This window comes from Hyaena hyaena, unplaced genomic scaffold, assembly GCF_003009895.1.
Source record: "Hyaena hyaena isolate Hyena2069 unplaced genomic scaffold, ASM300989v1 scaffold_129, whole genome shotgun sequence".
NCBI classification, from domain to species: domain Eukaryota; kingdom Metazoa; phylum Chordata; class Mammalia; order Carnivora; family Hyaenidae; genus Hyaena; species Hyaena hyaena.
Window position 1 is genome coordinate 2,387,190 of NW_024080763.1, and position 27,676 is coordinate 2,414,865.

The window sequence follows — 27,676 nt, forward strand, 5'->3', positions numbered from 1 at the left end:
CTGTGGGACTTTTCAGTTCCCCTCACAGCAGGGGGGAGCCCCTTGACTTTGGGCTGCTCCGTGTGCCTTGCTGGGTCCAGTAGAATAAGATGGGATGTCAAGGTGCCAGTTCTGAGCTGAGGCCGCAAGACAATTTGCTTGTTTCTATTTGCTCCTCATTTCTGACCTCTGCCTCTTTTTGTTTTTAAGTTTATTTATTTTGAGAGAGAAAGACAGAGAGAGCACACAAACTGGGGAGGGGGAGAGAGAGAAGAAGAGAGAGAGAATCCCAAGGAGGCTTCTGCACCATCAGCGCACAGCCCCCTGCAAGGTTCAGATGCACAAACTGCAAGATCATGACCTGCACTGAAATCCAAAGTCAAATGCTTAACCGACTGAGCCACCCCAGCACCCCCACCTCCTTTTTTACCGCAGCCAGACAGGCACTTGTTTCTCACACATGTCATGTGCCAGAAACATGGCTCGTGTATTTTCTCCAAAGGGAAACAAGTTGGTAAGTGAGACGGGATCTTTGGATCAGGATTGACCCTCACTGGCTGTGCGACCCTGGGCAAGTCCCTAACTTCTCTGTGACTCATGTCTTCCTCTGCAGAGTGGGGAAGACATCCCTTTGCGGGATTATGTGAAGATTAAATAGTGTCTGAAGGATGCCGCGCACAGAGTGCACGGCAAGCTCTCAGCGAGCATTAGCGATGCCTTTTATTTGCTATCTGGGATTTGTTTTTTGTGTGTGCCTCAGTCACAAGAATTGGCAGACATTTTTAAAGGATCGGATCGTAAATATGTGGTTTATTTGCCAAGAAGCAAAATTAAAGATATTATGTACTTAAATAACCATTCAAAATGCAACCATTAAAAACTACAAAACTGTTCTTATCTCTTGGGCCCTACAAACACAGGTGGTGGCCTGGATTTGGCCATCGCATGGGCCGAGGCTTGCCAAGTCCTGCCTTAGAACTTCAGTTTTCTCAGACAGCTCTTCTCTTCTGTGAGGATATGAGTCCCAAGAGCTTGGGCTTCTCTGATTCCTTTCAGGATACACCCAGTGTTGGTTCCCTGTGCTGCAACTAGCATTCTGAGCTATACAACATGCTTTCTGTGTGTGTTCAAGTGGATTCTTCATGGCCCAGAACAGCCAAGCTATAGCCTCCATAGGAAGGATTCTTTGATCCTTAGGAAAGGAATGTGATTTCCCGCCATCTTGGAAGTAGAATGGTTTTCCCAAATTGGAAATAGAATAGTTTCCCCAAAGGGATGCATGTTGGTGAACGGGAGCTTCCTCATGCCTGGGCTGGGTGAGATTTGAGGCCTTCACCAGGTATCTTCCTTGGGGATATTGACCTACGTTGTGTGTGAGTGTGTGTCTCTGCGTGTGTCTGTGTGTGTGTGCATGCTCATGCGCTTGTGCATGTGAGATACATGAGTTTTTCACTGTTGTGGGCACAGTTTGGTTTCGCATTCAAGCCCTTGTTGTGAGCCTTTCTTTATCCTTGCATGGGCAGATGGCCCCCTGGGGCTCAGCTCTGGTTTCCCCTGGACACCTGGCATGGCTGTTGAGGGCAGGGGAGTGAGTCCCAGGCTCCCGATTCTGGAGGAGGTGAGGCTGATGTGGTCCCCACTGTGATACACAGTCATGTCTGTATCTTAGACCCCTTTGGAAGTGAGAGGGGAGGCAAGGGGCAGGATTGGGATGGACTCGCACCCCTCTCGGACATACCTTGCTTGGGAAACCTGATGAATGTGGGCACCTGGGACACCAGTGGCTCCCCCACGCATTGCTAGTTCCCCCACTTTTGACTCTGTCTCAAACTTGCCTGGAAAGTTATTTTTCAGTCCCTGGGTGGGGGGAGGGGGGACTTGGGTGGCTCAGTCAGTTAAGTGTCCAACTCTTGATTTCAGCTCAGGTCCTGATCTCACAGTTCATGGGATCAAGCCCCGCGTTGGGCTCTGGACTCACAGTGTGGCACCTGCTTGGAATTCTCTCCTTCCCTCTCTCTGTCTCTCCCTCGCTTATGCTCTCTCTCTCTCAAAATAAATAAATAAACTTTAAAAAAAGTTATTTTTCTGTCTCCTTTTAAGGATTTCCTAGCCCTCCTTTGCAACGTGAAGGGATTTATTTTGTTCTTGCAATGGTTTTGTGGTCAAGCCTTCCCTGGGTTGGGTTGGGGGTCCTGGGCTTGCCACTGCCCATGGAGCACTGTAAGCTGAGTGTCTGTTAATGCCATGTGGGCGGTGTGGTGATCCTGGGGCCACATGCTGCAGGAGCCTTGGTTTGGGACCAGAGCCCCCGTGGACTTGCCGGCAGAGAAATTCCTCCCAGACGGGGTCGGGGGATAGAGCTCTGATGTGCTCGGGAACACCCATGGGCTCTGCTCACTTGTCCATTTGCAGAGGAGACATTTAGTGGTGTTCGAGCCCATGCAGTGGAGGTCAGCACAGGTGCTCCTCGTTGCTCCTGGGGTTTTGCTCATGTGACCTTCTGCCTGTCTTCTTCCCATCCTCTTGATGCCTCTGTGATAGGACCCTCTTCTGTAATTCTACACCGCTGGCTCCGGGGTGGGTTTAGCAGAAAACCGAATTTACCACGTCACACCTTAAAACTTTAAAAAAAGGAAAATAAATTTACTTCACTTAAAGTGGAAATTGTTCTCGAATAGATTTCTTTCCTGGCTTCTGAAACATATTAACCATGAAAGTAGTGGATGCACCTTGCAGAAAATTTGGAAGATACAGAAAAACAAAGAAGAGAATAAAAGAAATTTACAGTCTTCTCTTCCAGAGATAGTCGCAGTCAACATTTGGAGCCTATCTCTCCACTCTATCACATGTGCACATGCAAGCATCAGGAACAAAATGATAGGTGCGTGTGTAGATTGCACACACACTTTTTGTGAAATTGAACTAGTTTTGTTTTATAACCTTCTATTCTCACTTAACGTGCTACTGTTATCTCTTAAATCATCAAGCATTCTTTTATGACATGGTGTGGTTTCCCTTTTTATATGGAGTCGCAGCAAACAGTTCTTTCTAGTTGTGAACATCTCCGCACCACGTCTGTCTTTGCTCACCCACTCCTCAAGTTCATGTTTCCTTGGCGGGCGGGGGGGGGGGTGGTGGTGGCGGGGAAGTGACTGCACAGAATGATTACTGCCATCTCAAAAGGTTTATAGTAACGTTTGTAGCCTTTTGCCCATTTTCTGTGTGTGTGTGTGTGTGTGTGTGTTAATTTACAACACCTCCTTACATGTGAAGGACAAGGGACCCTCTGTTTATACATGGCAGTGTAGTGTAGTTAAGAACTCAGAACCATACTGAGTGGAACTCAAAACCCAATCCACCATTTACTAGCTGTGTGGTCTTGGATGTGTTATTGAGCTTCTCTGTGCCTCAATCTTCTCAAATGCAAAATGGAGGTAGTAGTTGGCCATCCCTATAGTATTGGGATAAGTATTTAATAAGGTAACTTCAATAAAGCGCTTACAACAGTGACAGTGGCTGACAAATAGGTTCCAGTGAACGAGCTTCGTAACAGTCATTCATGTGAGCCCTTGCCACACATTTTTAAAGGCCTGGACCAGTGCAGGAACATAGAATGATCCAGTTCTTGAAAGTTTGAAAGAACGAGACAGTGAATTCATTTGAACTAGGCATGTTCCACCCAAGAAGTTCTTCGATAAATCTACTTTCTTTCATGGTTAATGATCTATCAGATTTTCTTTTGATAACGTTTATTTTGAAGACATCATCACCCTATTGATATATTTTGTTTTTGCAATGTATGTACTCATGTTTTGTTAATTTGTCAGCTTATTTATTTTAGAGAAGTTTTAGATTTTAGATTTAGAAAAATGAAGGGAGAGTACAGAGAGTTCTTGCACGTCTCTGCTCTTCCTCTGCTTTCCGCTGTGATTAACATCTTGCATTATTGTGACACATTTGTTACAAGTAATGGGAATATTGATACAGTCTTATTAACTGAAATATTGATACAGTCTTATTAACTGAAGTCCATAGTTTACATGAAGTTTCATGGTTTTTGTTACACATTCTCTGTTTTTTTTTTTTATGCTTATTTATTATCGAGAGACAGAGAAAGACAGAGCATGAGCAGGGGAGGGGCAGAGAGAGAGACACACAGAATCTGAAGCAGGCTCCAGGCTCTGAGCTGTCAGCACAGAGCCTGACGCGAGGCTCGAACTCACAGACCGCAGGATCATGACCTGAGCTATAGTCAGATGCTTAACCAACTGAGCCACCCAGCTGCCCCCTCTGGGTTTTGACAAAGGTATAATGACACGTAGCTACTATTAGAGTACCCTACAGAATGGTTTCACTGTCCAAAAAAATCCCTGGTGCTCCAGCTACTTATTTCTCTCTCCTTCCCCTAAACCCCCGGCAATCACTGATCTTTTAACTATCTTCAGAGTTTTACCTTTTCTACAATGTCACATAGTTGGAATCATATAGCATGTAGCTTTCTCCTTTCTTTCACTTAGTCATATGCATTTAAAGTTCCTCAGTGTCTTTTCAAGGCTCGATAGCTCATTTCTTTTTATCACTGAATAATATTCCATTGTCTGGCTGTACTACACACAATGTACACATCCATTGAAGGGCATTTAGTTGCTTCCAAGTTTCAGCAATTATGAATAAAGCTGATATAAATATTCATGGGCAGGTTTTTGTGTGGCCATGTTTTCAACTCATTTGGGCAAATCCCAGGGAACGCAATTACTGGATCATATGGTTGGAGTATTTTAAGTTTCATAAGGAATTTTGTCTCATTTATAGTACCCCCCAAGCAAAAAAAAATTAGTGTTACTATTCATTTCTTTTTTTGTCCTTTCTATATGCATTCTGAAATACTGAAAAAATATTTTTAATGTTTATTTGTTTTTGGGAGAGAGAGAGAGAGAGAAAACAAGAAGGGGAGGGGCAGAGAGAGAGGGAGACACAGAATCAGAAGCAGCTCCAGGCTCTGAGCTGTCAGCATAGAGCCCGATGCAGGGCTTGAACCCACCTGAGCTGAAGTCGGGTGTTCAACAGACTGAGCCACCCAGGAGCCCCTAACTTTCTTTTTTTATAGTTTATTTATTTATTTATTTTTGAGAGAGAGAGGATGAGAGAGAGAGAGGGAGAGAGAGAATCCTAAGCAAGTTCTGCACTGTAAGCCCAGAGCCCAACGTGGGGCTCAGTCCTACGAACCATGAGTTCAGGACCTGAGCTGAAATCAAGTCAGGTGCTTAACCAACTGAGCCACCCAGGCGCTCCTGCATTCTGAAATCTTTACAAATTTGTTACCACATCACTGATGTGATATTTTGCAGTAACATTTCACGCTTAACTGCTTCATGTAGGATATTTCCTGATTTTATTTTTAAATAAAACAGACATATAGAAAAACTACATATAATATATATGTTCTTTTAACAAATATTTGCTAAGCTAATCCCTGTGTAACCATCATCTGAGTCAAGAAGCAGAGTATTATCAATCTTCCTTATCATATCTTTTTTTTTAATTTTATTTTTTATTTTTATTTTTATTTATTTCTAGGAGAGAGAGAGAGAGACAGCATGAGCAAGGGAGGGTCAGAGAGAGAGGGAGTCACAGACTCCGAAACAGGCTCCAGGCTCCGAGCTGGCAGTCAGCACAGAGCCCGACGCGGGGCTCGAACCCACGAACCGCGAGATCATGACCTAAGCAAAAGTTGGACGCTTAACCGACTAAGCCACTCAGGCGCCCCCCTTATCACATCTTTATCCCTTCCACTATAGAGATAACCTCTAGTCCAATTTTAACAGATTTTCTTCATAATTTTACTGCTTATATTTGTATCTCTCAATAAGTTAGTTTGACCTAATTTTGAAATTTATATAAGTGGAATTATACTGTGTATATTCAGTCATACAAATAATGTTTTAAATCAATGTTATGTATTTATTTAGTTCATTCATTTTCATCACTATATAGGATTCCATCATAGAACTACACAGCAATTTTTTATCCCATTTGAATGCTGATGGATATTTGATTTATTTCCAGTTTCTATATTTTATGAAAAGTGCTGCTGTGAAAACACTTGACATACATCCTAGTACCATGGACATGAATTTCTCCAAGTATATATACATTTCGATGTGGAATAGCTGGATTAAGCTTCACTGATGAACAAATGCTCCGTTATTTCTCTCAGGGGGCCATGCCATTCTGACGTCCTGTCAACATTGTGTAAACTCCTGACTTAATATTCTGAATAACTGTTGTATGATCAGACTTTAATATTTTGCCAATTTGGTGGGTGTATAATGATTCATTGTTATATCATTTGCATTTCCTAATTAATAATGAGGTTTAGCATCTTCTCAGATATTTATTTGCCATTTGGGTCTTTTTTGGTGACATTTCTGTTCAATTATTTTCTTATAAATTTTTCCACTCTGAGTTTGGATTTTAGGTCCTGGTAGTAAGCAAGCTGTAGTAAGTAAGCTGTCTCTGGCTTGCTTTTCATTCTTGTGGGGTTGTAATGAGCAAATATTCTTAATTGTAATGTAGTCAAATATATCAGTTTTTTTCCTTTGGTTGCTACTATTTGTGACTTGTTTTAGAAATCCTTTCTTACTTCATAGGCATAGAGATATTTTATACTATCTTCTAAAGCTTCCTTTTTCCTTTTTTAATTTGGACAGTTAGGTCTTCAAACACCTGGAATGGATTTTGTTTATGATATGAAGATAGAATTCAGTTTTATTTTTTTCCTTGAAGTACCCAAGTGGAATGATAATTGTTTGCCTGCTGTTTTGCAGTGTCTGTTGGGGATTAAGAGACCATAATGCATGGCTTTGTTTTCAGGCTTGCTGTTCTTTATCATTAATTTATTTTTCTACTGGTACATGAAATACCTTACTCTCTTAACTACTATAGCTTTATAACAAATCTTGATATCCAGTACAGCAAGCACTTAGTTCTCCTTTAAAAGTTTTGGTTATTCTTGACTCATTGTGTGCACACACACACACGCACACCACTCAGTCAGGTTCTTCAAATACCTTTCTGAAAACTTTAGGGATTTTGATGACAGTTGCACTGATGTCATAAATCAATTTGGGGAGAAATAACGTATTTACGACATTATGTCTTGTAATCCATGAACATGGTATATCTCCCCACTAGTTAGATCATGTTAAATATCTAACAATCAAGAGATCTTGCCCATCTTTAATAGATTTATTCTTAGATATTTGCTATTTTGCAATGCTTTTAATTTCAGTTTTCTCTTTATTGCCAGTATACAGGAGGACAGTTGATGTTTTCTAGGCCGATTTATATCCAGCAACGTTGCTCATGTATATATTCACTTGGATATGGGTATAAAATAATAATATATGCTAATAATGACAAGTTTGTTTTTTCTTTCAATTTCTTACACTTTTTATTTATTTTTCTTTACTTCATGGGCAATGATCCCCATTTAAAAATAATACATCTTTCCTTATAGGTTTTAATTCTGCCCTTGGATTTATAGATTTCTTGATATTTGGCCTTAATTTAAATATTTTTTTCTATACTTGGGATAAATAATTTCTGGAAAATATTTTCCTGGTTATTACACGAAACCACTTTAAGAGGTACATTATTTCTCAGAGTCTTTTGGGCAATATATCTCATGTTCTTTTTTGTGGAATTTTGTCCTTCATAGGCTGCCTATCAGTGTTTATTCTTTACTCATCTTTTTTTTTTTTTTAAATTTTTTAATGTTTTATTTATTTCTAGGAGAGAGAGACAGCGTGAGCAGGGGAGGGTCAGAGAGAGAGGGAGTCACAGACTGAAACAGGCTCCAGGCTCTGAGCTGGCAGTCAGCACAGAGCCCGACGCGGGGCTCGAACCCATGAACCGCGAGATCATGACCTAAGCGAAAGTCGGACGCTTAACCGACTAAGCCACCCAGGCACCCCATCTTTACTCATCTTTTAATGAGGCAAAATGCAGCCAGATTTCCTCCACTGGTGGGGGTGTGTGTGTGCAGTTGCAGCCCTTTCTCGGGTCTGTAGATGTTGGCCAGGGCAGCATGCAGCCCCCTGTACAGTTTCCAGTTCCAGGAAGCCCTTCATCTTCTTTATAATTTTGCTTCCCCAAGGCGCTGACTTCTTCCTGGCCGCGGTTCTTGCGACACTGGTCCGATGGGATGGGAGAAGCGTAATGACCTTCCTTTGCTGTCATCAGTGTTCTTATCTTTGTGCCACACTGTCATTCTCTGTGTCGGCTGTCTCTCCTTCCTGTCCTGTTATTTTCTGGAAGGTTCTGAACCGAACAGTGTGAAAACTCGATGGGGGTTGGGGAGGAGAGGTGAGCGCCTGGCCGTCTCAGCCACATCTGAGCCTTAGAGATGGTATCCAGTTTTCTAGTGGCTGCAGACCCTGAACTTCAAAATAGAGGCGTGCAAGAGGGATGAAGGGTTTCCTGCCCCTCCTCTGTTGTCTCCATTTTTTTCCCCAGCTGTTTCCGTCTGACTCAGCTGTGGGGAATATTCTTGCGCATCTGGCACTAGGTTGAAGCATTGTTGAGAATTTTTCCTTTTGAGAGCCTTTGTAGGTTTTTAGGATGTGTTTGGGTGAGGTTGCGGAAATCTAAACGAGAATTCCCCAAAGTTTGTGATGCTTCTGTACAACTGTTGATTTTATGAGATATGTCAAATAACCCTGAATATGTCGTGAGAAAGTCTTTTTAAAGGGATCTTAAAAAAAAAACAAACAAACCCAACCTTTATTTTGAAACAATTATAGAGCCACAGGAAGTTGTGAACAAATGGGTCCCATACACCCTTCACTCTGCCTCTTCCAGTGCTGACAGTTTGCATCATTGTGGCACAATAACAAAATTTACAGAGTGTATTCATATTCTACCCATTATACGTGTGTGCGTGTATGTTTATGTGTGCATATAGTCCTGTGTCCTTGTATCACACATGCCGTTTCATGGAAATACCACCAGCAGAGAGATACTAGGCTGTTCCTTTACGGTGGGACTTCCTTATGCCGTCTCTTCATAGGCACACACCCTAACTCCTGGCAACCTCTAAGCTGCTCTCCATCTCTACAGTTTTGTGTTTTCAAGAATGTTAGATGGGTTAAGTCATATGGTATATAACTCTTGAGGTTGGCTTTTTTCACTTGGCATAATTCTCTTTTCCTCTTTCTGAACTAGAGAAGTAGACTTGGTTGGTATTAGTATGATGTCATTGTCAGAAAAAACAAAGTCTTCTCCACCTCTTCCTCCTCTTTTTCTTCTTCTTCTCTGTCTCCTTCTTGTATAATACACATGTAGTAAAGTATAGAAATCATAAAAGCCTAACACATTGGATTGTCACATGCACCACTTGCATATAATGTAAATGCACTATTGTAACTATCATTTAGATCAGAAATAGGTGATCAGGTCAATGAGGCCTCCCTTCCACCCCAGCTAGTCACTAGCCCTGTTTTCTCTCAAAGAGAACCTCCATCAGAGATTCCTCATGCCTGGTTTTGAACCTAATATTCATGGAGTCATGCACCGTGTCTGATTTCTGTCACTTAATATTACGAGATTCCTCCATGATGTTGTGCATACTTATGGTTCATGTATTTTCTTTGATTTTTGGCATGGCTATACCAGATCTATGTATTCATTCTCAAGGTAATGGACATCTGGGCTGTTTTCAGTGTTCGGCTATCACAAATAGTGCTTCCAGGATCCTTCCTGAATTAAACTCTTATGTAGTATGTGTGAGCACGTTTCCGTTTGTTATGTCACTGGGGTAGGATTGCTGGGTCACAGGGCATGGGTATTTATATCTTTAGTAAATTCTCCTAGAGGGTTTTCTAGATCAGTTGTGCCCGTCAACACTTCTCTACCAGCACTGTTGCTTTGCTTCCTTGCAATGTTTGGTATATGTCTTTTTAATTGTATCCGTATGGGTGTGTGTATACTAGTATCTCATCGTGGCCTTCATTGGTGTTTTCCTGAAGACAAATGACTTATGCTCATTCACTGTCAGACTGTCTTCTTTGGGAATGCCTGCTCAGTTCTTTTGTTCATTGTTTTTCTTATTGATTTATAGGATGCTTTATTGTACGTTTGCCCTTTTTAAAAATACTGTGGATAGGAGTCCTTTGTCAGATGTATACACAGTAATATATCTTCACACTCCTTATCTTACCTCTGCGTGTGAGTAATGTTATCCATTTTAATTTTTAATTTTTTAATTTTTATTTTTTAATGTTTATTTATTTTTGAGAGATACAGACAGACAGAGCATAAGCAGGGGAGGGGCAGGGAGAGAGGGAGACACAGAATCTGAAGCAGGCTCTAGGCTCTGAGCTGTCAGTACAGAGCCTGACATGGGGCTCAAACTCAAGAGCCATGAGATCATGACCTGAGCTGAAATCAAGAGTGAGACATATAACTTGACTGAGCCACCCAGGCGCCCCAACAGTATCTTTTGAATAACAGATGTTCTTAAATTAATACAGAACAATCATCAGTATTTTCCTTTTGTTGCATGCTTAATTTTTTTTTTTTTTTTTTTGCCTTCTGCAAGATCATGAAGCTATTTTCCTGTCCTGCCTTCTAGAATAAGGCTTCTTTTTACGTCATCTTATTTCCATTAAAATTCCTGATTTAAATAAGAATCTGAAGTAATAGTGCAGGTGCTACATGGATATGGAAAAATTCATGAAGATAATAAGCAGGTGATCGAAGTTTGAGAAGTGCTATTTTGAAACAATAATCCCTCCTTTTTTTGGTTTTATAAGCAATATATAAAGAACAAAATACTAGTTTTCTGTAGCAGTGCAGGCATAATGATGATCCATTCTGTTGGGTCATAATATACATCACTCATTTACTTGGGAAATATTGATTGGGCTTTGGGGATTCAGTGATGGAAACTCATAGTTGCTGCCCTGTGGTGTAAACAGTGTGCTTTGTACCTTTGTTAGGCTGGGGAGGGGGTATGATGAGAGGGTTGAGGGTCAGGGAGGAAGCCCCCTTGGAGGCTTTTCAAGCGAGGCAGCCACTGATCAGCCGTCAGCGGGCAGCAGTCGGAGCCTCTGTGATGCAGGTGCTCTGGGCAGAGTCTGGGCGCAAGAGACTTTAGCCCGCGGTCCACACTGATCCGGGAGGGGGTTTCCTGATTCGCAGGACTTGCAGAAGAGCTCTGAGCTCGTGCAGCTTTAAGGGAAGAGACACCAGCCAGGTTCTGCGGGGCTCAGATCACCTGGGAGCTTTAGAGACCAGGGCCCCTCTGCACGCCTGACCCTCAGAATCTCTGGGGAGGACTCTGAGCATCAGTGTCTTTAAATCTCCCCAGGAGATTCTGATTCTGATGTCGGGTTGGGGTGAGAACAGTGCGGGAATGAGCCCTGTGATGCGGGGGGTGCTTTCCAAGGGTGGCCAGATAAGACCGAGATTGACTCCTTCCCCAAAGACCCTGAGCGTGGCGTGCCCCTCTGGGAAGCCCATGGTCTCTGAGACTGGCAAAGAGCACTGCACACGTGTCCTGCAGGGCAGCAGGAAGCCGCCTCCACACCCTTCGATCAAAGAGAATGTCAGGTTCAGAAGGGTGAAGGATGGAATGTCCGGAGCCAGAGCCGTCTGATTTATGGCGACAGTGCGGCCGTGTGCCAGTCCCCCACAGCACTCTCAAGGTCGTGGAGAATTCTTTGCTCTGCTTCCAGCAGACGATCACAGCAGGCCCAGTGGCCTGGGACACTGAGCTCCCTCGGGCCAGCTGGTGACGCCTGTCTCAGCCCCACTGCCTTTCTCCAGTGTGACCCCAAACGCTGCCGGGAAACTTGCATTTGGCTTATGCTCTTGTATTTGCAAGTCAGATGGCGGTGGCTTACAACTGTGCCTGGGCTTTTGTGTCATACCTGATGTTCACATTGTAACTTGGGCGCTTAGCTGTTTAACTCTGTTTAAGACTCCTTCAGTCTTAGGGGTGCCTGGGTGGTTCAGTCGGTTGAGCGTCCAACATTGGCTCAGGTCATGATCGCACAGTTTGTGAGTTTGAGCCCTGCATCGGGCTCTCTGTTGATAGTGTGAAACCTGCTTGGGACTCTCTCTCTCCCTCTCTCGGCCCCTCCCCTGCTTGCACACTGCGCATGCTCTCTTTCTCTCTCAAAATAAATAAATCGACATTAAAAAAAGAAAAAAGAATTACAAGGATGCCTGGGTGGTTTAGTTGGTTAAGCATCTGACTTCCACTCAGGTCATGATCTCACAGTTCATGCGTTCGAGCCCTGCCTCGAGCTCTGTGCTGACAGCTCAGAGCCTGGAGCCTGTTTCAGATTCTGCGTCTTCCTCTCTTTCTGCCCCTCACTCACTTGTATTCTCTCTCTCTCAAAAATAAATAAATAAACATTAAAATTTTTTTTTTAAAAAAGACTCTTTCACTCTAGATGCTGGTGAGGATGTGGAGAAACGGGCACCCTCCTACACTGTTGGTGGGAATGTAAACTGGTGCAGCCCCTCTGGAAAACAGTGTGGAGGTTCCTCAGGAAACTAACAATAGAACTCCCTTATGACCCAGCAATAGCACTGCTAGGAATTTACCCAAGGGATACAGAAATGCTGAGGCATAGGAGCACATGTACCCCAATGTTCATAGCAGCACTCTCCACAATAGCTAAAACATGGAAAGAGCCTAAGTGTCCATCAACAGATGAATGGATCAAGAAGATGTGGTTTATCTATACCATGGAATACTACATGGCAATGAGAAACAATGAAATCTGGCCATGTGTAGCAACATGGATGGACCTTGAGGGTGTTATGCTGAGCGAAATAAGTCAGGCAGAGAAGGACAAATATCATATGTTTGCACGTATAGGAGGATTAGGAGGAACTTGACGGAGGAACAAGGGGGAGAAGAAGGGCGGAAATGGTGGGGGAAAGGGAGAGAGGCAAACCATGAGAGACTCTTGAATGCTGACAAAAACTGAGGACTGATGGATGTGGGGGGGAGGGGGGGGGGATGGGCATGGAGGAAGGCACTTTGGGGATGAGCACTGAGTGTTATGTAGAAACTAATTTGACAATAAACTATTTGTAAAAAAAAAAAAAAAAAGAAGAAAAATGAGTAAGTAAACAATAAATAAATTAGACACACACACACAAAAAAAAGACTCTTTCAGTCTTAGTTTGTGTGCATATAGAATGCGGACAATGACGCCCTTCTCTCGTGATGCTTAACAGAGATTCAATCACCAAATGTCTTCAGAGCTCCTGGCTCATGGTGGTGCTGGCACGTCCGCCCCATCGCTCCCCAAATCATTTCTTTTTTAAAATAAGTTTCATGACTGGTCTGTCATGACAGCTTCCCCCTGGAGGGGTTGGAGCTTTGGGGGTGGGGTATTGGGATTGTCCAACATGACAATCCCACCCTCCATTCTGCTCCAGACTCACCCACCCTCCATTCTGACCTCCCTCTGTGACTCTGGGCCACAGAGGCCCCCAGCGGATGGCCGGTGCCTTGTGCACGGTGCTCCCAGCCGTTCTGTGAAGTGGCTGCAACACGGAGAAGTTCAGCGCGGAGCAGATGCAGGGAAGCGTGCGTGTACGTGTGGTGTGTATGCTTGTCAGAGGGGGGAGGCAGAGGGAGGCAGACGATTCGCCCTGCTGCTTACAAACAGAGCACGGGCCTGGTGGACGGTGCCTGCTCAGCACAGGACGCTCTCACGGAGTCACCTTGCTTTTAGGAGCAAAGTGGAGTCATCTTTGATGACTGTCACCCTGTTCCCTCTAGGTTATGACACATCTCTCATCTCTAATTAATATCTCCCTGAAGTGTCCTTTTCACACCCATCTTCATGTTCTTCTCCCACGCGTGCTTCTGAGGGTTAGTCTTTTTCTTAGAAACAACAAAGGCTTGGCTTGATGACCAAGGATTTTTTGTTTGTTTTGTAGGAGGAGCAGGGAGCAGTGCCCTGGGGCTTCAGTGCAGCCTGGCTGGGGCCCGGCAGGGGGGTGGGGGGCTGAGGTTCCCCTCCTATTCCCAGAGCTCCGTGAACCTGGGAGCCGTCTCCTCTGTTGACATTACAGTCTTGGTTGAAATGCAAGCATATCAGAGTTCCAGCTTCTGGTCTTTTACTTCCTGACTGTGGGCATTTACCTTGAGCTCCAAAGCACTTGTTTCTTCTCTGTTTTACTCCCCAATCGGGGCGGTGCTCCTGTCCTCTGCTGACTGGTAGTGGGTTCTAGATTTGAATTTGTTTTTTCTGAGCCTTGGGATGTCCAGGCTGCCAATGAGAAATCTCGTGTTGGTCTGATTATCACTGTCTTGAAAACCCCCAGCCGTCAAAGGCAAGCCATCGACTGCTGGGCTGATACTTATGGCTCCTTTCTCCCCTCTCTGCCCTCCTAGAATTCTGGCTTTTGGTTGGTTTGTTTGTTTCTTAATGTTTGTTTATTTTGAGTGAGAGCGAGCGTGCACACATGAACTGGGGGGGGGGGGGGGGGGAGGGGGGGGGGGGGGGGGGCAGAGAGAGACTCCCAAGCAGGCTCTTTATTATCAGGGGAGAGCCTGACATGGGGCTTGGTCCCATGAACCATGAGATCATGACCTGAGCCGAAATCAAGAGTCAGACTCTTAACCGACTGAGCCCCCCAGGTGCCCCTAGAAGTCTGGTTTTTGGGGATATGGAGGCTGATTCATTCTGTGGATTTGCTCAGCTACTGTCTGCCCCTGCAGTATAACGTTAGCAGCAGTCTCCTGTTGCATCCTAAACCAGGGAGCAGCCGAGCGACGGAAGTTTTGCGGACGTCCCCTCAAGGAGTAGGAAGCGGCCTCCAGCGGTGGCCTGAGGTCCTGGGACCCGGTGGCCAGATGTGGTCAGCCTGCCATTTCCTGCTCCTTTTCTTTGTATTGCCCTCGGGCTTTTGATAGCTCAGGGTGCCTCTGGAGGGAGGGGTGGTCCCTGCACCCCTCCGTAGGCCTCTGCACACTGGGGGCCTTCGGTGCCCCAGCAGCAAGAGGCACACAGCTGGCCCTGGGGGATCTGAGGCCTCCACACTATTGCGTATGTTCTCGATTTCCTCTCTGCGCCGTTCTCTGCAGCGGCCGAGTGCCCTTTGCAGTGGTTTCTGAATTGCCCTCTGCAGTTTTCTCCCCTGTGCGGTGGTGTTCCGTTTCGCAGGTGAACCCAATGGGGAAGAGCGGCTCCTTTTGCTCACTGTGGACACGGAGCAGACCTGCCGAAAATCCTGAGGATGATGTCCCCAGGGTAGAAGGAAGAGGGAAAAAGTGAATCAGGTGGAACTACACTGAAATTTATCAGAGTCTGGTATTTAATACGGACATTGCGATCCTCTGCATTTTGAATGAATTGAGAATCTCTAAATCAGAAGATAATTGCCCTGTCCTTTCTTTCCCCATCCTTCGGTAGAAGAAAACTGTTCATTTTTCTAAATGTGGAGATTCCTGTGTCAGACTCTCAGTGTAAACTGTTAAGATAGGCCGAGGAACTTTTTGTCCAGAAGAGCGTGATTTTTGCCTCGCCGATGGCATCCATGTGGGATGGAGGGCTTGTGCTAAACTACTTTACATTGAAGTAACTACTTAATGTAATTACTTTACGTTTAAGCTTTCTATTACTTAAAACAAGTTTGAAAGTGTGATGTGGGGGAGGCAGGGGACTCCAGCTGGCGCAGCACGTGGGTGCCGCCGAGCCTGGCAGGTGATGGCATCGCGAGGCGCGGCTCGATTCCCAGAACTATCAGCGCAGTGCGGTGACGCGGAAAATGTGTGTTGAGCTGAATTGCATCAGTGGTCCTGGGAATCGAGCGAAAGCCAATGGAAAACAGCCCCGTGGTGGCAGGAAAGGAGCGGAGTGGTTGTGGGAGAGAGGGCAGCTGCGCGGGCGGAGCCCTCACTAAGCGCTGTGTCTCCAGGACGCCCACCGAGGATGAGTCATCAGAGCGTTGGGGAGCTTCTTCAGCAGTGGACCAGGGAAGGCACTGGGGACATTTCAGTGCTCATAGTCACATCCACCGCTGACTGGGCCCAGCAGGCTTTCTCCTGCCAAGCAGGCCTCACACGTGGAAGGTTGTGGAATAGTCTAGTCTCCAGATACACTCCTGGCAGGGGGTCCTGACTTGAAACCTCCTCAGACGTGTGACTTGACTCTTGCTGGCATAGATGGCTTCTGTCATCGCGTAGATGCAGCCGCGGCTGCACACTTAAAGGGAGGAGGAAGGCAGGCTCTCCAGGAGTCAGAGGCTTGCAAACCTCAGCTGAAGGAGAGGAAAAGGCTCCTCAAACAGGGAAGAAGGAAGGGAAGTAACAGGAAATGTCACTGCCGTGGCCTGAATGTTTGTGTCCCCCCGCCACCCGCCCCAGAATTTGTGTGTTGAAGTCCTGACCCCGAGGGTGATGCTATGAGGAGGTAGGGGCTTTGGGAGGTACTCACGTCTGGAGGGTGGAGCCCTCATGAGTGGGATTTGTGTCCTGGTACGAGAGGCCCCAGGAGCCCCCTGGCCTCTTCTGGCAGGTGAGGATCTGGTGAGAGGGGGCGGCTGTGACCCAGGCAGGGGCCCCTCAGCACAGGCAGCCCCGCTCACGCCCTGACCTTGGGCTTCCCGGCCTCCAGACACGTGAGCCATAAACTTCTGTTCGTAAGCCACCTGCCCGGGGTTTTGTTACAACAGCCCGAGCCGACTAAGATAGTTGCATTATGAAAACCATTGGTGGGGTGGGAGGGTAGGTTAGCCTAGAGGGAGCGGACTCAGGTCTGCTTCTGAGGCCACTGAATGAGAACCACGGAGCCCGGGGATGGAAACCAGAGTGTGGAGTGCAAATCAAGAGAGGGATGGGTGGAGAGGAAGCAGACTGGGGGCTGGGCAGCGAGGCAGATGGCCGGGAGCCCTTCACACCACACTGTGCAGGGCTGGGTAGGGCGGGACTCACCTGCAGGCCTGTACCCGGAGCTCGTACGCCCGTCCCATGTGCGTGCGGGTGGGAACTGGAGAGCTGCCTCCGTCCCCCCTGCTGACGGCGCCTGACTTCAGTGGGCAGAACGGTGATGCGGCGGGCCAGCCCCTCTCTGGGGCGAGTGACGGGAGGTCGGGCGCAGGCCTCGGGGCGCCGTGTGGCTGGACCTGCTGTCGGGGTCCATCTGATCCTCTGGCAGCACATGGCTTGTGCGGCCTCACCCTGCACCTGTCCCGTGTCCCTGCTGTGGTCCCTTCTGGGAGCCTTCTGCCAGTCCTGCAGTGCTCCCTCCCAGTCCGGCAGTGCTCCCAGCCCTTCAATGCTCCCTCCCAGTCCTGCAGTGCTCCCTCCCAATCCTGTAGTGCTCCCTCCCGGTCCTGCAGTGCTCCCTCCCGGTCCTGCAGTGCTCCCTCCCGGTCCTGCAGTGCTCCCTCCCGGTCCTGCAGTGCTCCCCATTCTTGCTGATGTTAACCATCCTTGGTTGCTAACAGCCAGAGACGCCGCGGTGACCTCTGTGCACCGGTGACTTTGCTGAGCCGGCCGTCGGGGTCCCTGCACTTCCTCAATGTATCTATTTCTAGTGTCTTTCCTCATGGCGTGCATGACGCAGGAGGCTCCCAAAGAAAACGAGATTCTCTGAGGACAGTGTCTTCTGATAAGGAAAACCAGTCCTTAGTAGGATTCGGGGAAGGCCACCTTGGCGTGCAGGCTGAGTGTGTGTGTGTGTGTGTGTGTGTGTATGTCTGGGCTCCTCTCCGAAGACGCCGTCAGCTGGCCTGTGCTCCGAACGAGTGGCTCTCCTGGCTTACGCTGTCGCGTCATCTCAAGAGTGGGCAAGCGTGGACATTTGTCTGATGTGGCAGCTGGCAGCGGTGCCGGCTGCGTGGGACTCACGCTCCCCCCGTGTATGTGACGGTTGGGCCCCCTGAGCGGACAGGCATTGAGCTCCTGAGTTGTTATTAGACGTGCGATCTGTAAACACCCCACTTATGGGCATCTCCTTTTCAGCCCTTGGGTGCTGGTGAGAGAGAGGCAAGGCTTTCACTTGTCAAATGCTACTTTACTCTGGTAGTTCCTATTTTTTCTTTTTTAATGTTTTATTTATTTCTGAGAGAGAGAGAGAGAGAGAGAGATAGTGTGAGCAGGGGAGGGTCAGAGAGAGAGGGAGATACAGAATCTGAAACAGGCTCGAGGCTGAGCTGGCAGTCAGCACAGAGCCTGACGTGGGGCTCGAACCCACGAACCGTGAAATCATGACCTGAGCCGAAGTTGGATGGTCAACCGACTAAGCCACCCAGGCACCCCAGATAGTTCCTTTTTGAATTAAAATATTCATGTGTGTAGGAGAGGTTTCCTTTCCTTGGAAGCAGTGCCCTGGATAGGGATTGTTGTTCCTTTGTCTAACTAGTAAATAAGTGTTTGTGTCATCCCTCTGTTTATCTGTCTGACTGTTTGAATGCTGTGAATGGAAGGCATTAGCTCCATGAAGTACCTGGAACTCATCACCTGCTGTGTTTTCTGCTAAGGACGAGAGACCAGGGGATGTGAATACGTTTGAAATGGTAGCAGAAGATGCCCACCGACCCGGCAGCAAATTCTTTCTGTATTTCTGGTGCTGGCTTCTGTGGGAGCGCTGGGCTTCTGCACGGGGCCCCAGGACATGGAAGGACAGACCAGTGCCCTGTGCCCTGTCAGGGTCTGAAGCCAAAGTGGGCATTCCTGGCAGAATTGAGATGCAGAGGCCACTTCTGGGACATAGGGAATCGTCCAGCAGAACCACCGACCGGCCAGTTTGGTGTCAGGGCTCACGGGATGTGGGTTGTTCCTGAGGATGCTGATGTGCCCGAAGCAAGGTGGGCTGGGTCTCCGTGGCAAGGAGGAGAGGGGACAGTGGTGGCATCTCCAGCTGAGGGAGCCTCCAAGCCCAGGGTCAGGGCTGGGGCTGAGTGGCAGGTTGAAGGATCTTCTGGAGTCGGACCTCCCAGAGAGGACGGGAAGTGATCTTGACCTTCAGTCCTGGCCCTGAATCTGAACCAGGGCTTTAGGGGCATCCCGGTGACCCCCGGGGACTGAGATGCTGGAGGGATATGGCCCAGAGAGGTGAGCAGCAGAGAGGGAAGGTGCTGCCCATCCTGAGCCCACAGCGGGACCGGGTGGGGCTGGGGGCCCGGGCTCCTGCTGTCTTGCACCCTGGGCCCAGGGCTGGGGTGTGGAGGGGCAGGCGTGGCTGCCGCTGCGTTAGCACGGGCAGGTTCCGTGGTGAGGCGTGGCTGGTGGAGGTGGGCAGCAGGGAGTTCTGAGTGGGTGTAAGACGTATCTTTGCTCTGCCATCAGACACTTGGTCACTTTCCTGTAGGCAGGATGGAGAATTAATTACGCATTTGGCATTGCAACCAAGGAAAAGCCACCCATGTGGGTCAGACCCCTGTGTCCTCCAGACGTGGAAAGTGCCCAGGGCAAACCCTAGCGGGGGAAGGGCATTATGATAACTAGAGTACCCTCTGTGAGGTCAGCCTTGACTGGCGAGGGACGTTTGCTACATGGACCCCCGCTGGCTGCGTGCCCTGCCCTGGCTGCATTCCTTCCCATTCATTCTGTGGTCCCCGCTGGCCACACACCCTCTGCCACGGGCACACTGCATGGCTTCTGCTCACAGGGCCCCCCACTTGAGGCACGGCCCCCTCTGGCCGCACTCGGCTGGAGCACTGTCGCCTACGGTGCCACCTGGAGCCTCCTGGATCCTCCTGTGGTGTCCGTCACCCCCCTCCTAGTGCTCTGCGCCATGTTGGGCACCGGGTCCTCTGCCCCCAGCACAGGCAGACACATGCGTACCGATCCAGGTGGCCCCTTGGCACATGTGGGCGGGGCCAGCGAAGCAGCCTGGGGCTGAGAATCTGGGTGCTAGGTCCGAAATCCAGCACTGCTGCTGGCACGGATTGCCCTGGGTGGCTCACCTTGAGTCGTGGGGCCTCAGCTTCCTCTCTGAGCCCCCAAGGGCAGGACTAGATGGTGTCCCAGGGCCCGGCGGGTCTGAGTCCCTCTGGCAGCAGCTGTCCGGCAGACTTTCGTACCCAGCTGCCTGCAGACCCCCTCCAGCATCCTGACACCAGAGGGGCCTTTCCCCTGCGGGCATCTGTCATGGATGGACAGACATCCCCACATCCTCAGGTCCCCCGGGGCCCCTGGGGGCACACCCATCTCAGCTTCTTACATATGCCTCTTACATTCGGGATTTCTCGTACTAGTAGAAACAGATTTTACTTCTCCTGCAGAGTTTTTGTTTGCTTTCTCCAGGGTCAGATTTGAGCGTACAGACAGAATATCTTGGAAGGCTTCCAGCCCCGAGGCACGGTGGGTGGTGAGGAGTCAGGAGGCCTGGGATCCGGCCCCCACGCTGCTGTTAAAGCTCTTCCCCTCAGGGACCATGGCTGGGACGGGGAGGATCACCAAGGGTCTGCCCAGGGGCCAGCGTCTTATCCCAGGGGCGGCCTGGACCAAGCTGTGTTTGGAAGCTGTTCTCAAAGCTATCAGTTTTGCCAAGAATGGAGAACGGTAGTTTTTTTTTTTTTTCTTCTATTTATGTTGCCTTGCTCATTAGCATGCACCATACAAAGGCCAGAGTTGCCGAAGCAAAATCAACAAGTTTTGATTAATTCTCAGAGCTCAACCACGGGATCGCTCTGAAATTCCTAACCCATAGAGCTCCCTGGCTGAGTCACATCGTGAAGGATCCTTAATTGGAAACAGCCTCAGACAGTAGCATGGACAGCGGCAGAGAGAAGGGCTATCAGAGCACAAACAGCCGGAAAGGAAGCGCCAGTAAGGACGGCAGTTGGCATGCTGTTGATGGTTGAGTTGATAGCATCTGTCGGAAAACACCGGACACGGTGGGGTCGGGGGGTGGGCTGCGCCGGTGGGTAGGGGTTCAGGAGGGAACGGGAAAGCGGGAGGCCAGATTTGGAAAACCGCAAACTTGCCTTTGAACATCTGCCGTTGTTTTTAACAAGCGTTGTTCTTTCTAGGTTGCCCACCTCTGGGTCTGGAAACCTTAAAAATCACAGACTTCCAGCTTCATGCATCCACTTCGAAGCGCTACGGGCTGGGGGCACATCGAGGGAGACTCAACATCCAGGTACCAGCGGCACCGCCGGGACTCTGCTTGCACTGCTCGGTGCTCCGCGGTAGATGCCGCCGTGTTCATTGACCTTGGGTCGGACACCGTGCCTGGCGGTTATAAATGCATTAGCTCTGGGGAGCCTGGGTGGCTCAGTCGGTTAAGCATCCGACTCGTGGTTTCGGCTCAGGTTATGATCCCACAATTCGTTGAGATGGAGCCCCGAGTTGGGCTCTGCACTGATAGCCTGGAGCCTGCTTGGGATTCTCTCTCTCTCTGCCCCTCCCCTGCTTGCATTCTCTCTTTCTCTCTCTGTCTCTTCCCCCATCCCAAACAAACAAACAAACAAATAAATAAATAAAAACTTAAAAAAGTGCATTAGCTCCACTTCTCTCATCAGAAGGGGGTTGCCTCCGATACCCCCTCTCACAGAGAGAGTCCTGGGACTCAGGATGCGCGTCTTCTACAAAGAGCACTTAGTACAAAGGGTGCTGCTGGTGCCTGGACCCAGGTCAGCCCGCCTTCACCTCCTGAGCTCTTCCCCTCTGTCTGGACCAGGCAGGGGGAGGGCGCTGAACTCCGGCGGGCGTGGGCAGCCGATGACATTTGTTCTCTTCCCCCCGCCAGTCTTCTCACCACCACCCACACCTCTTCCAGGCTCTTCTGCGGCAATCCCCGGGTCAAACGCCTAGTGGCTCTCCTGGGCCCAGCACATCACGTGTGGCCCCCTTCCCTGAGGCTCATGGGTCATGTAACCTTGGCCCTCGCTACTGTCAAGGTCCTGGTCCAGGAAGGAGAGGTCCTCCATGCAGATTTTATACACCAAGCGGTTCTTAACTTCTGGCCTTTTCTCAGGCAGGTTCCCCCGCCCGTGAGCCCTTGCCGTCCGCCCTGCTGGGCAGCCTGCGTCCTGCGACATCCATGGTGTTCATTTCCTTGTGCTGCCCTTGCAGCCTATCCTACTGTGGCCACATAGGCCACACGGATGTTTTCTTTTCTGGTTCCGGAGGACAGAAGCCCCATTGGGCTAAGTCAAGGTGTGGGCACGGCTGCGTTCCTGCTGGAGCTGGAAGGAGAACCCGTTTCTTCGCCTTTTCCAGCTTCTAGAGGTGCCTGCATTCCTTGCGTGTGGTCCCCTCCTTCTTCTAAGCCTCCGGGCCCTTCTCCTGCTTCCCTCTTCCACTTTTAAGGAGGCTTGTGATGACATTGGACCCTCCCCGACTCAAGCAACCTTAACGGCACCTGCAAGCTTCATCTGGCCTCGAGTGTTCCCGGCCTCCAGGATTGGCACGTTGGCATCTCTGTTGGGGAGGGGGCGCTATGCCACCAGCCCACCCACGAGGCCTTCTTCCTCCCCCTCCAGCGCCTGCTGTTCCGTCCCTTCCCAGTTCAGCATTTGGTCGTGCGCTGTCCCGTGTGGGTCTCTGGTAGTTTAGTTGTCTTTCCCGAGCTGCTCCGAACTATGTGTGTTTTCTAGACCTTTTCTGCACACGCACCATCTCATCTAGCCTCCTGGGAGGGGGGTGGTCCTCTCCCCGCCCTGGGGTGTGGGGCCATCGAAGGTAACGGCTGCGGAGCGGGGGCGTCAGCACCTCCTGCTCACGTGGGTCGCCGTGAACATACCGCGGGGAAGCCTCTGTGCAGGGAACTGGACAAGAGTGGGCGAGGTCCCTCCCAGGGGCACCCGGGCTCAGGGGTGTCCGAGCGGAGCTCCGGCTCCACGTGTCTGCCCCTCCCCCTCCCCCAACACTGCCACACCGCGTAGACTTTCAAACCACTCAGCCTCAACCGGCACCACCATTCTGGCAGCCCCAGAACTCCAGTAGGATGTTTCCAGAAGTAACTTCCATGAGAGCCAAAAGTTGGTGTTATAAGTATTATTTTAAATGTGTATTTATTTTTGAGAGAGACAGAGAGAGAGATCATGAGTGGGGAGAGGCAGAGAGTGAGGGGGACACAGAATCCCGAGCAGGCTCTGAGCTGTCAGCACAGAGCCCACCGTGGGACTCGAACTCACGAACTGTGAGATCATGACCCGAGCCGACAGCAAGAGCTGGCCACTTAACAGACTGAGCCATCCAGGCTCCCCAGTATTATTGTTTCTTAATAACAGCTGATAAGAAACATTTGGATGTGCACAATCGAGACAGTGTTTTCCAGGAGGGTGACTTCTCCAAGTTTCCCAGGAGTGACCATTAATAACGTGAGTGCCTGCAGCACCTTGTAAAGGGTCCAGGCTTCCGCGGAAAGCTCAGGGCTAGTGGGACCAGATCCAGATGGGTGTGGGGCCATTTCGTTCCTCAGTTAGAGGAGCGGTCGGTCACCTAATGCCTTGAATGCTCTCTCTGTAAACAAAGTTATCCTTTATTAAAGACGAAGTGTTCACATTTATCCAGGCTTTCCAGCAAACCCTGGACGGCCCTTTAGTCCCAAGTTTGCTGGTGGGGGTAGGGGGTGTGAGTAGTGTTTTCTAGTTGGGGATTCTACTGCCACAGTGGACAGGTGGACTGTGGGGGGTCAGAGTGCACAGGTCCTAGGCGTGCTGAGTTCAGACCTTGGCCTTGACACTTCTAGATGTTTGGATTCTTGAAACCATTAACTCACGGCTCTGAGCCCTCAGTTGCCTCCTCAGAGAAGAGGGAGTCCTGACAACTCAGAGGATTCGTTGAGCAATGAAATTAGGTGATTTATAATTTTAAGCTTGCTGGATCATTTCACTTCTCTGCTTGCAGCTTCTAGTAGCTTCCAGGTGGTCTTGGAAACGCCTAGCTGGCCCCATGTGACTGATACCCCTTCCTGAATGTTGGTGACTTGTTTGGGGGTGATGTCTGACCCTCCTTGAGCAGAAGCCCAAGGTTAGAAAGGGCTTGGTCTCCCCTCCTCGCCCATCCCCCCAGCCCAGAGCATCGCCAACACACAGGATGTGCATGGAGGGTGAAGACCCGGCTGAAGGGTGGATGATGGGTGTTCGCTGCCCTGCCTTTGTGGGGCCCCATAGCCAGTCCCCTTGGTGGAAGGCCACCCAGCAGGGAGCAGCTGGCTATCCTTGTCATCTTTCCTGGCTACTTCGTCCTTCGTCCCGGGAGAAGGCAAGCTTCCTGGGCTGGAAGCGTGGATAGACCCACCCTCCTGACTTCAGTCGAGATGGAATAGGAGAGTCACTGAATGCCACTCCAGTGCCGCTTGTCCTTTGGGGATGCATTCTTTCCTTTGATGGCGTATTATTTTCCCAAATGCCCTCTGACTAGAATATCTCTGCACCTGCTCTTAGGATGTGAGGTTGCTACTTTACTAGGGAGTTCCGTGCCAGCCCCCACCCCGGTGGGTTATGTGGTGTTAACCGCAGAGGGTGGAGTATTGCCTGCGGCACATGCGAGGGGCTTTGACACAACCCCCACAGGCAAATAGTGACTCGGCGGGGGCCCCCTTGGTGGTTCTTACCTTCCAGAATCAGTACCCCATGAAGCCCGATGTCATTGCCGTAGGTGCTCCAAAATACGTCTTCCCACACATCCCATTTGAAATGCAGTTTAAAAATACCGCCTCGGGGCGCCTGGGTGGCTTAGTCGGTTAAGCATCCGACTTTCGCTTAGGTCATGATCTCGCGGTTCATGGGTTCGAGCCCCGCGTCGGGCTCTGTGCTGACTGCCAGCTCAAGCCTGGAGCCTGTTTCAGTCTGTGACTCCCTCTCTCTCTGACCCTTCCCTGCTCACGCTGTCTATCCCTCTCTCCTAGAAATAAATAAAACATTAATATTAAAAAAATAAAAATACCACCTCATCTCACTCGGGTATTTTGTAGGTGCGCCAAGCTAGTGGGGTTTATGTGCGAGGAACACCAAGGTGTCAGGATCCGAAAGTGTTTAAATGCCATAGTCCGGGACGTGTATGGGGCGGCCCGGCCCTTTGGCGGCCCAGCCTCCGCAGGCGCAGATGGGGCCCGCCCGGAGCGCACGGGGCCAGAGGGCTTGCGGGGGACCTGGGGCTCCTGCCCACGAGCGGGGTGGCTCAGGGCCAGACACCGCCTCATCCGAGGCTTGGTGTCTTCGTCAGGGAATGGAGGCCCCGCCACCTTGTCAGAATGTGAGGGTCAGACTAAATGAAGCAAGAGAATTGTCCTCAGCCGTTTTCAGATGCCGTATTTGCGCACAATGGAACCCGTTCACCCCGCTGAGCCCCGCGACGTGCCTGTTACATGCCCATTACATGCCCGGAACCGTGCGCTGTAGCGGGAGAGCAGAGAGGAAGAGCCCCTGTGAACTGCCTTTCCCCAAAGGTGGAGGGAGAGTGGAGTCGCCTCCCGGAGATGTTGGCAACGTGTCAAGTGCTTTCTGCCCAGGGTTTCGTTTACTCCTCCACAGGAGACAAGTACTATTATTATTATTATTACCTCTGTCTTCTAGAAAACAGACACAGGCATCGCGAGAGTACCTTGGTTAGGGTCCCCGGGAGAGGCAGGGTGTGAATCTAAGCTCCTGTGAACTTGGAGTCCTTGCCCGTAACGAACGGCCCGCACGTCAGCAGGTGGAAGCATTCTGGGCGCGTCTGGGATGCTGGTTAGACCACGGGCAGCTCTCTTTTCTGACCACCGCCTCCCGCTGATTGACTCCTGTGTCACCCTCACCACGTGATCTTGCCAATGGTGCTCCTAGGTCCCCCCACGCTGTCGGCAATGTCTGCACATGGCTGTGCGCTCACAGACGCTGCCGGGCGGTCACCACATGCCTGGCTGCCGTGGAGACGTCCTCGAGGGGGTGGTGCTGGCCGGCCTGCAGACTTGCTCCTATGCCATGGAGGTCATCGGACACGGAAGTGGCATTGGCCCCCGCACCAGTTTGCTGGTACGTTAGTGATGCGTGGGACCGACCGGGGACCGCGGCTGATCCCCAAGGGTGCCGACACAGCTGAGTGGCGAAGCCTCAGAGGAGGTCTGTCCCGAACACGGTGCTCATCACTTCACGTTCCTCCGTCCCAGGGTGGTCACGTGAGTGACCAAGGTGCTTATACTTAGTTCCTTTGCCCGTTCGCCCTTCTCCCCCAGCCTGGCAGTACGCAGTCTTCCTCACACCCCTTCCGTCATCCTGCCTTGCCTGCCATTCTTCTTTTTTAAGTTAAGGCCTATTACTGTGACTGTATGTAATTTTTTTAAATCAGTTAACATGCCTTTTTTAAGTGTGCTGGTGGTTTTTAGGATTGGTTCCCCCTGGCAGCAACAGTCTTCTGATTTTGCATAGATTTTGAGTAGTCTGGCTAGGACTCTGTTTTCCCGTGACCTCAGCTTTCAGGGTGCAGATTTTGCAGACCGTGAGCTTTTCTCGAATTGCAGCTGCCACATTATAGCACAAACACTTGTCTTTGTCTTCATCCTTTTGAGGGGCAGTGATGATACTGTATCTCCAGGGGCTTGTAAACTACACAAACTTATTTCTCACAGTTCCGGCAGCCGGGAAGTCCAAGGGCAAGATGCTGTTGGACTGGATGTCCCGTGGGGACCCTCTCCCTGGTTCATAGATGGCCACCCATCTTCCTTCTGCGTGCTCATGCGGTGGAAGGAACTAGGGGCTCTGGAGGGCACTAACCCCACCCAAAAAGGCTCCACCCTCATGACCTCGTCACTTCCCTAAGGCCCCACCTCCCAGCACCGGCACCAGAAGGGTTGTTCCAACTTACGAGCTTTGAGGAGACACACACAGTCAGTCTCTCGCACTCTTGTTCCTCATTTTAAGCAGAAGACTTTGAAAGAATAAAACTCCACTTACAGGCTCTTTCTTTTTCCTTTTTTTTTTTGCAAGTGAAATTTTGCCAACGTTGATTTAATAATACAGGGTTAGAGAAGAAAGCCAAGCTCACGGGTCTTCATATTGAGACAAGATAGACCTTCCAAGAATGCAAAGAGATTCTGTTCAGCAGGATGGGACAGGTTTGTCCTCTCACCTGTGACCGGTCTTCCAGCACGCCTAAGATCCTCTAAATCCTCCCACCACTGACCCACTCGTCGGGATGTGATGTCGCTCAGAGACCATCACTCATTCTGCTGCAGGAGCAGCCACAGACAGAAATTAACATTCCAGGTCCCAAAGACAATGTTTTGGCAGTGACCTCTATAATCACTTTTGGATCACCGTTTGTCTCTAGTCGGTCTTGGGAGGTGGCTCTATACTCAGGTGGGCCATATAATGGCAGCTCGTCACCTGTCCTGTCCCTGCAGAATCCCTTGAGGACCCCAAGAGATTTTCCATGGCTCATAAAGTAAGCAAGGTGGGGTCTGAGACCCCTCTATTCCCCGAGTGAGTCATTCTCCCCACCATTGTTACATCAGATGCTTTCTTTCTTTTGTTTTGTTTTCTTTTTCTTTTCATTCCTTTTTTTTTTTTTTTTGAGAGAGAGAGAGCAGGGAGGGGCAGAGAGAGAGAGAGGGAGACACAGAATCCGAAGCAGGCTCCAGCCAGGCTCTGAGCTGTCAGCACAGAGCCTGACACGGGGCTGGAACTCCCGAGCCATGAGATTATGGCCCAGGCCGAAGTCGGACACCTAACCACTGAGCCACCCAGGCAGCCCCCACCCCCGTCAGATGCTTTCTTTGCTGTAATTCCT

At 49.5% G+C, this 27,676-nt stretch overlaps 1 protein-coding gene across 1 annotated transcript in view; it reads left to right on the plus strand.

Annotated features, from left to right (window-relative positions):
- Positions 1 to 27,676, plus strand: part of CPXM2 (carboxypeptidase X, M14 family member 2) — a 136,689-nt gene that overhangs the window by 13,172 nt on the left and 95,841 nt on the right. The window contains exon 3 of the mRNA XM_039237960.1: positions 20,992 to 21,101. Coding sequence (XP_039093891.1) covers positions 20,992 to 21,101 — 110 coding nt within the window. The remainder of the gene's footprint in view (positions 1 to 20,991; positions 21,102 to 27,676) is intronic.